Source organism: Sorghum bicolor, chromosome 1, assembly GCF_000003195.3.
Source record: "Sorghum bicolor cultivar BTx623 chromosome 1, Sorghum_bicolor_NCBIv3, whole genome shotgun sequence".
NCBI lineage: Eukaryota > Viridiplantae > Streptophyta > Magnoliopsida > Poales > Poaceae > Sorghum > Sorghum bicolor.
This window is the reverse complement of record NC_012870.2, coordinates 71,418-81,570: the sequence shown is the minus strand read 5'-3', so window position 1 is coordinate 81,570 and position 10,153 is coordinate 71,418. Positions and strand designations below refer to the sequence as shown.

The 10,153-nt window shown below is 47.1% G+C and overlaps 1 protein-coding gene across 1 annotated transcript; it reads right to left on the bottom strand.

Annotated features, from left to right (window-relative positions):
• Positions 119-1,969, bottom strand: LOC8060694 (COPII coat assembly protein SEC16). Its single transcript, XM_021449262.1, has one exon. It carries the CDS (start codon positions 1,967-1,969, stop codon positions 119-121), a length of 1,851 nt encoding a protein of 616 aa, XP_021304937.1.

Sequence of the window (10,153 nt, the reverse complement as noted above, 5' to 3'; positions counted from 1 at the left end):
ATTGATCTATTTCTTGGGTTGGCTATACCAGCTACTGCTCTTTGTTTGTGTAGAGTACAAACTTGAGAGACTTGTCAGTAAATAAAGAAAAAAAAACAAAGGAATAGAAAAGCATTCACTATTTTCGGAAGAGACCGAAGACAGCCTTCTTGGGGTCTATCTTCTTGGAGGCCACCTTGGATTTGCTGCTCAGCTTCCCTAATGGTGGTGCTGCAGCAGTTGCCCGTGGTGTTGGTGCAGCTGCAGCTGCAGCTGCTGCCGGTTGTGGTGGTGTGGCTACAGGTGGTGGTCGTGCAGCAGCAGCTGCTGCCGGTGGTGTTGGTGCTGATGCAGCTGCCGCGGGCTGTGGTGGTGCTGCTAGAGGTGGTGGTCCTGCAGCAGCAGCAGTTGCCGGTGGTGCGACCGCGGCACCTGTAGCTCCAACGCGAGCACCAGCGGAGGTGCCGGATGAGTCAATGACTGGAACAGCGCCCAAGATGTGGTGCTCCCTGATCTCGGTGAGCTCCCTCTCCCTCTGCTCGTTCTCTTTCACTGATGCCAGCGTGGACTCGTTGCTGCCACTGACGATGCCCACGTCCTTTTTGTCGTCGTCCTCGTGCTGCTGCTGCCGGTGGCCTTGCTCTGATGGAGGCGACACGGGCTCAACCACAGCAGTCACACGGGGCGGCTGCAGCTGCAGCTGCTGGTTGCCTGCACATGGCATCACATCAATTTGCATTTGCAGCAAGCAATAGCTGTCCAAAATGCAGAAGAGCAGGTACCTACCTGCAGCTACTTGCTGCGTGATGCTCTCCACCTCGAACGAGTCCTCCTCGTCGTCATCCGAGTGACCGCGAGCATTGTTCAGGCTGCCACCGCCGCCGCCGCCGCCGGTGACATCGTCACCCTGCAGCGACATGTCGTCGTCAGAGGAATCACTGATGAGCTCCACGTCCACCGCCATCACCATCCCATTGCCTTTGCCGTCCCACTTGGACAGCGGCGTCGGTGCCGCAGGTGCTTCTTCTACTCTGACTGTGGCTTGGGCGGCTTCTTGCTGAGCCTGGCGATCGCTGGCCGTAGAGGATGATGGACTGGAGGCGTTGGAGTTGGAGTTGTCGCTGCCGGCGTCCCTGCCGCCGCCTCCCTCCGGGACGTCGGCGACAAAGTATGGCTTGAAGCGCGATGGGCGGGCGAGAGGGGCAGCGCTGGCCCCCGTGAAGCTCTCGTGCCGTCTCAGCATTATTATTGCCGCATCGTTGTCGCCCTCCTCGTCCGGATCGCAGCTATCCCTTTCCCTTTGCTGCTGGATATCGATATCGATATCAAAGGGGTTGTTGTTGGTGTGCTGGACGAGCAGGGACGACGGGGAGGAGCCGGCAGGGGCGGCGGCTGATGCGCCATGGCCATCATCATAGTAAGAAGGAGGAGAATGGTGGTTGAGGTCGAAGGGGTTGTTGGTCCTACTAGGCGCCATCACGGCGGGGATGTGGACGTCGAGGTCGATGAGGTTCCGGTGGGCGGTGGTGCGGCTGGACATGAGCTTCTCCAGCCTGGCGTCCCTCTCCAGCTCCAGCGACCCGATGCTCCGGATGCTGTGCTCGTCGTCCGCCGTCCAGGCAACGGCCGCCTTGAGCACCTCTTCCTCCTCCTCCGCTTTGTCGACAACGAGGTGGTCCTCCATGCTTGTGACCGAGGATTCGTTGTCGTCGTCAGATTGGGAGCTGCCGGTGGCCCCCGTGACCGGTTGGTGCCGGCGGATCTTCTTGTAGAGGTGTCGGTCCTCATCCTCTGATGCCGCTGCGAGGGGAACGTTGGGTTCGCTGTTGACGAGGACGGCACCGAGAAGGAAGGCGGTGAGCAGCCAGACGGGCGAGGAGGCGGCGAGGAAGGCCAAGAAATGGAGGCGGTGGAGCAGCGCGACAAGGAGCAGGGAGCGCAGGGCCGTCCACCGGTGGCGTCGCCAGAAGCTGTGCAGGACGTGCGCCATCAATCGGTGTCGTGGCCTGTGCTGTGCTGTCCTGTCCTGGCCTGGCCTAGTTCGTCGCCGCGCCGGCCTTGGCCTCTTCTTCTTCTTCTTTCTTCTTCTTCTTCTTTGATAAATAATCAAAACAAATTTGTGCCGAATCCGTCGCGTCAGTCGTCGTCGTGGTCTCCTCGATCTGTTGAACTGAACTGGATTGCATGCAATGCAATGAAATGTTGTTGAGGATAGGATTGATTCGATTCGATGCGATCCAAGAGGAGGAATACCAACTCCAATCCAATCGAATGCAATTACATACAGCATTAAGCAAATCGATCTAATCCAAGGAGAAAACGATAGACTGGCACCCCTCCCCGTACCGTAGTTCCAGCCACAGCCAGCGGGCGAGCGGCCAAACCGGAGGAGGACACGAAAGTTGGGCTGGGCTGTTTTCGATCAAAGAACCCGTCCCGTCCCATCCCATCCCACTTCTCACCGTCCATATCTATGCTACTCACATCTTACTTCCCGAAAAGTTAATATTTTTTTTAAAATTAACTAGAAATATATCAAATAATATCACTATTCGTATCTATAAATAAATATATTATAAAAGTAAATTTTATGCTCAATCTAATGATATATATTATATATGATAAATATTAGTATATTTTTGTATATATTTGATCAAATATAAAAAGATTTGACTCCTCGGAAACGAGAAACACCTTTATTTGTGGACCGAGGGCGACCCATTTTTTTTTGAGATTTGGCCCCTTTTGAAGAAATTCAACATTTAGACCCCTTAGACGACAAATTTTGGACCTAGGGGGATCGACGTCATGAATCAAGGCGTCGAGATTACACGTCTCGATGCTGTCACTCACGGTGTCGAGCTCCCTAGCCCAGCCCAACGTGTCGCCTGCGTGGCTACTGACATGTCCAAAAAATGTTGACGCCGTGATTCGCGGCGTCAAGCTTGACGCCACAGATCACGACGTCGAGTATAGAAATCCAAACGAGTCGCTTCCTTTCACCCGCGCCCTCTCCTTGGACATTCGGCCACCTCCATTCCCGGAGCCCGCGCCCTCCCTCCCTAGTGGTCGTGCTCTCCCTCTCCGGTGGCCGCGAACGGTGCCACCTCCCTCGCCGCCGGCCACGCCATTCCTCCCCGCAGCACCTCCCTCACCGGCAGCAGTGCCCTCTACCTGCAGTGAGCTTCACATGTATTTTTTCCTTTTTTCTTATTTTAGTGTTATTTTTAGATAATATAGTTAGTTTTGTAAGTTATTTATTAATTGAGATAATTCATCTAGCTATATTTTCTATTAGTGATGTATAATTTATGGTAATAATTTTATGAAAATTGCATGTTAGTTATGTAATTTAGAATCGTTTATATAATATTTGTAGAACAATACTATATAATATACCCTAGTTTTTTACCTTATTAGCTGGTGACAATTTAGATATGTAATTTAGTTAGATAAATCTAGTTAGTAAATTTAATTATATAGTAGATACATAGTTAGTTAGCTAGATACATAGTTAGGCACTTAGATAGATAGTTTGATTCTTATTTATAGACGCAACACACTTAGGTGGTATTTTATATATGTAATAATAATATAGTTTTACTTGTATTAGTTATATCCCTAGCAACTTGGGTGTTGTGCATACCAATTAGATGGACAACGTAGTAACCCTATATCATGGAGGAAGTGTGGAGGAAGATTAGTTTGAGAATGTTTGTTTTGTTGGAATGCAAAGGGTGCCTTTAACGTTTGATGAGCGGCCATTGTTTTCTGAGTAGATTGGTAGTGCTCATGATGAGCTTAAATTCAATTCAAATGAAGATGACATCTTAGTTGAGGGGGTACTTCACCATGGCCGGTCAGGGACAATTTTTAGACGGTTGGTCCTAATTGTATCAGAGGTTTAATGGGACAAATATGTCAAAACTGTCATGAAGAATGAGTTTGAATATCTAGATTTGGTTGTGCACGAGTCGTCTAAGGAGCCAACCCCTCCGTGTATTCTCCTCCTAATGGCCAACCACCCCTTGGTGGGTTCTCGCCAAAACAGGACAATCCGATACCCTCTAATCCTCCGTTACACAGTCACGAGGTGGGGTGTGGAAGATGTGGTTGTTGTGCCCGATGCTAATCCGGCACCAATGAGATTGGAATGTGTCGGTGATGTTGGTGCTCGCAGCCTAGAGACCCCTATGATCCAGAAATTTCCAAGTACGTAGCGTTGTTACACTTTGCCTTTCCTTATCATTCCTTCATTCCGTTCCGTTGTCTCAATTGTGTCCACATATGTGGTTTTGTTGTATGTGACAATCCAAGTAATGGTGGTTGTCCTCGTGTGCCTCCATCAACTAATGTTGACACAACTTTTATAGCATCTAACTGTTTAGATGTTAATATTGAGGATGATGAGGAGCCTTATGGCATAGTTAGAGTTGTTGATTCTGATGATGACCGCCTAGTTCTTCCACCTTTAAGCAAACAAGAAATGGAGCTCATCAAACATTTCTGTCCTGGTCGTGATCCACTAGTTCACAAGGGTAGTGACCTCAGTCATTCTCAAAATGCTTATGTAGAGGGAAGAGATGACGAGCTTCTAGAGGCTCCTGAGGCTGGTGACAGTGTGCAAATTTAGAAGGGCATGGTCTTCAAGGACTTGCCCACCTTAAGAAGGTGGTTATAGGAATATTCTGTAAGACGTAAAAGACCATTCAAGGTGATGCACTCCTATGTTGAGTGCCATTACACGGTGGTGTGTGAGATGGCATATTGCAATTGGAGGGTCTGTGCTCGCAAATAGAAGGCCACAGGGAAGTTCAAGATCACAAAAATTGTAGGTCCACACATTTGTGCCTAGACAGATATACAACAAAACCATCAACAGTTGATCTCTACCCTTATTGCTAGAACGTTATACACAACTTTGAAGGATCAACCCAACTTGAAGGTCAAAATGATTATGGACATGGCTCAGAAGATATTAATTTATGATATAAAGTATGGCAAAGCAAAGGGCCTAGAAGATGATGTATGGGGACTGGGGGGAGGTGTACGAGCAGGTGCTAGCAATGGTCAATGCAATGAAAGCAACAAATCCAGGCATACATTATGAGTATATTCTGAAGCCTAATGAATGGAAGGACAGGAGAGAGATATTCTTTCGTGCATTCTGATGCTTTCCTAGTGTGTCGAGGCCCTCAGGCACTACCATCCAATGTTATCAATTGATGGTACTTTTCTGCTTGGCATGTATATGGACACACTTTTGGTAGCCATTTCCTATGATGCAGACAACACATTGGTTCCTTTGGCTTTTGCTTTGGTGGAGAGGGAGAACAAAGATAGTTGGGGTTGGTTCATGCGACTTGTTCAGATATATGTCATTAGCCCTCATAGGGAGGTTGGTGTCATATCTAATAGACACCAGGGCATACTTAGTGTCATACAGGAGCAGATTCTGGGTTGTGCACCTTTGCACCACCATTGGTGTACTTGGCACCTTGCCGAGAATTTACTTCAGAAGGATGGTACGAAGGACAACTTTTCTCTATTTGAGGAGGTTGCTTGCATGCTTGAGGTGCCGTTCTTCAAGGAGAAGTTGGAGCAGCTAAAGACAACAACAAACGCAGAAGGTAGGCAATGGCTGCTAGGATTGATGAGAGAACCTGAGAAATGGACAAGATCCCATGATGATGGTGGATGAGGTACTAGTTTCAGACTAGCAACATGTCAGCGTCATTTAATAGTGTACTCAAGGGTATACGTGCCATGCCAGTTAATGCCATTATATCTTTCACCTTTTATAGCCTAGTAGCATGGTTCAATGATAGACATGCTCAAGCATTGCAACTACAGAGTAGTAATCATAAATGGGTACCTTAACCTAAGAAGCACCTTTAGAAGGCAAAGGAAAGGGCTAGCACACATGATGTTGAGTGTTTTGACCACACCACTGGCAAGTACTAGGTCACGGAAAGGGGTAGTACAACGTCAGATGGTGAGGTCCGACCATCAAGGAGTTATATTGTTGTCCTTAGTGATTTTTCATACAGATGTGGGTGACCCGGACAGTACCACTCTCCTTGTTCTCACTATATTGCAGCAGCTAGGCATCACAACTTTGACTATGAGACAAAGATACCGTGGGAGTTGAGTGTTGATAGCTTTGTGCTTACTTGGTCGCCCCGTTTCAAGCCTTTCCTAGAGGAGAGGCAATGGCCAGGATACATTGGCCCGAGGTACATTGTGGATCTAGGTGCACATTGGAACAAACGTGGAACAGAAAGAGGGTGAGGCACAAGATGGTCATGGACTAGGTTTTCGGTAGGACGAGGCGAGGGAGAGCAACCCCATTTGTTACTGACCCCGAGCAAAATCAATGTGGCAAATGCGGTAGACTTAGGCACAACTCATGTACTTGTAGAGGCAGCATTGGTCTTGGATCGAGTGGTAAATGATCTTTAAACTTTTGTATAGTACAATCATTATAACAACATTAAAGACCATAGCGAGTTAATATTTGTTTTATTTTGCAGGGCAGTGCGTTAAAGAAATCTATGGTTGACATCGAACGATTTCCAAGTGTAGGTGTCAACGAGCACACATTAAACAACTTCCTTAGAGTAAGTCCACACTAGTTCACAACTTCCTTGGACATGTACAATTATATGGTGTTGTCGCATAAAAGGCCTAATTGCATGTTTCCATGACAGAGGCTAGCACGTAGGCTGCGGCGTGCTATAGCTCATTGTGGTTGTGGTACTACTGCTCCGATGGACATGCATGGGCCACATGAACGACACTAGAACACACCTATTAGCCATGGTACATCTTCTTTGGGAGGTATAATTATATTACATTTGTTCTTTACTTGAATTGAGCAATAATCATGGCATGATATACTGACTTATGTGCACACATCATTTGAACCATGTCACTAGGATCTAGAGGACAGGGCTCGTCTCGGGCAACCATGGACACTTTTGAAAGCGACGATGACGAGGACGAAGAGGAGGTGGCCGAGGAGAGTGATTATGATAAGCTTGGGTCGTCTCAGCTCCCTAATGCTCCTTCTACTCAACCTACACAAGTTGTAGGAACAAGGCGACGCTGTCCGCCTTGTAAGTACACTCCAAGCACCAATGCTCTTGGCCACAAGGGTAAGGCCGTAAGGGTAAGACTAGGAGGCAGTGACGATGAATTGTGGGGTAACACTATGCTAGCAACTTAGATTTGATGGCACAACTTTTCTTATTTTGCATGTATCGAGACTGTATGGACTTTGTGGACTATTTGAACTATATGGGACTGTATGAACTTTGTGGACTATTTGAACTATAGGGTCTGATGGCAGATGTGGTTGTGTTGTGCTATTTGGATGAGTCAATGTTTGTATTATATTATGATGTCTATTTATAACTATGGATGGTCCTAAAACAAGGGTAATTCTTACATATTTTTTTCGTGAATCATTCATTGTGCTACACTACCGCAAAGACATCAATGTACTTCACATGTGTAGTCCAAATCATATCATACACTGTTTTCCTAGTGTAGGCTTTTCAGCGACTGATATTGTACATGAATATAGACTTTTTAGAAATAATGAACAAATCTAGGCTTTTCATTGAATCAACATGTCAACATCAAATATACTTTTTAGCAAATGAATGCAACCTTCTCAAGTGAGTACACTGGTAGGCATTGTATTTGTTAGCATGTAGGCTTTCCACTAATTTATCATGTCAGACACACTTCAAATAGAGTACACTGGTAGGCTTTGTATTTATATAGCCTTTTTAGATGACCTTTCAAATATATTTTTTAGTTTTCAACTAGGCTTTTCAGTAATTGAATCCAGGCTTTTTAGGTGCATTTATTCCGCATTACAACAACTACTAAGTCTCAGGGTGCCTATATATACGGAGTGGTGAGAGTGTTGCTACTCACTTAAGTTAGTTAAGTTAAAGTAGAAATGTCCGAAGGGTCGTTGAAAGGTCCAAATGGATAGAGGGGGGGTGAATAGCCTATTTAAAATTTCTACAAACTTCACTAGGCAAGTGAGTTAGTAAAACAAATGGCGGAGCAATTCTAGCACTAGCTCAACTAAGTTATGCAAGCCACCTAAACAAACTAGTACAAGGCTAAACACTAAAGCACAACAACAAGAGAAGGCTAGTTACACTCCTAAACAAGAAGACTAAACTAAACAAGCTACACAACTAGCAAGATATACAAGTAAGTAAGGGAGTGGAGAGTGATGGCTATACCAACGTTGTAGAGTAGAGATATATCCAACCAATCACTCACAATCACAATCACAATAGAATATCCTCGGCAAGAGATGACACAAGATTTTTTTACCGAGGTTCACTTGCTTCCCGGCAAGCTACTCCTCGTTGTGGCGATACACCCACTTGATGGATCGCGAGCTAATTGGCAATCCAAAGCCAAACCCTCAACGGGTGCCGCACATCCACTCACAAGATGGGGATCCTCCAAGCCACGAGCAATCCACTAGAGTAGCCAATTGCGATCTCCCGCGGGGAAGGCTCAAGAACCCCTCACAAGTCACTTGGTGAGGCTCGGAACAATCTCCAATCACGAGCTCAACACCACCGTTGCTCCAAGCCGTCTAGGGCGTCGGGAAACACCCAAGAGTAATAAGAAATCCGCAGCAAACTCAAGAATCAAGTGCCACTAAATGCAACTCTCAAAGCAATGCACTTGAATCTCACTCAATCTCACTAGGATGAGCAATCAAGCAAGGAGATGAGTGGAGGGAGTGTTCTCTAGCTCAAAGTATGCCTCAAGTAATCAAAAGTGCAAGAGCTGACCTCCCAAAGCCGGCCACCAACTATTTATAAGCCTCCCCCTCAAAAACTAGTCGTTGGCTGTTTTCACTGGGCAGAAAACGGGGGCACCAGACGCTACCAAGTGATCACCGGACGCTCGACCCCCAGCGTCCAGTGCTCAGGGGTTGGCCACGTGTCCTTCTTGAATCTCGTGTGTCAGATCCTAACGGTCACCTGCGGATCACCGGACGCTCTGCAGGTCCACACCGGACGCGTCCGGTGCACACCGGACTCATGCGTAGAGAGTTCCGCAAACCTGCGGGTCACCAGACGCTAAGCACCGGTAGCGTCCGGTGCTCACCGGACCCATGCGCAGAGAGGGTCGCAAAACGCTCGCACACCGGACGCTAACCACCGGATGCTCTCAGAGTGCGTCTGGTGCTAAACCCTAGCAAGGTCAAGCACACCGGACTCTGAGGCCAGCGTCCGGTGCCTCCGCACTCAGCGTCCGGTGAGTGAGAAAACACTCCCGCGACTTCTCCAAATTTCCCACCGGCGCAATAGAAAAAATACACTAATTTTTCTCAAAAGCGCCGAATCCCGCCTCGCAAGCTCGGCGGGAGGGAGAGAGGAACCCACACCCCTCTCAACCCTAGGAAAAACACCTCCTTTGAAAATGTGCTAACACCAACAAGTGTCCACTACCAAAGTGCATGTGTGTTAGCTTTTCACAAACATTTTGCCAAAGGAGTTAGGTTAGCACTTTACTAGATCCTAATGCATATGCTCAAGATATGGACCTAGTAGCACTTGATTCGAGAGATAACCGTGATTTCCCCTCTTGATAGTCAGCTATCTATCCTAAACCCGGTCAATCCCTTCTCTACTCATCTTAGACCGGCAAAAGTAAAACCCTATGTTTATACCTTTGCCTTGATAACTTTGCTCCTCGTCTATCACCATAATCTTCACTTCATGATTCATCCCTTTGTGATCATGTGGCCACCTTTCCATGCCACCATGCACCTTCATCACATGTGTTGCTATGCCTAACTCAAGTCACTTAAACACAAGGCATTAGCAACTTGGTGTCATTAATTACCAAAACCAAACTTGGGCTTTCAGTCGTCTAGAGGAAAGGGAAAGGGAAAGGGAAAGGGGAATGGGGCGGAAGGGAAATCCCTTTCTATGGGAGGGTTCTCTTGGTCCTGAAGACTTTGAGGAAGCAGTTTATGATAGGTTCCCCATTAAGAGCAAACATGATTTCCCAAAAGAAGCACCATTGAGAGGATATGATGACCGGAAAGAAGAGTGGCCAAAATGCATGCATGGTGAGGATTGCTTGGTGTAGATGTACACTGAGGGGATAGATGGAGGGCGTT

What these genes read in the sequence shown, in the direction of transcription:
- LOC8060694 (XM_021449262.1), bottom strand. Translation starts at nt 1,969, where the DNA reads ATGGCGCACGTCCTGCACAGCTTCTGGCGACGCCACCGGTGGACGGCC.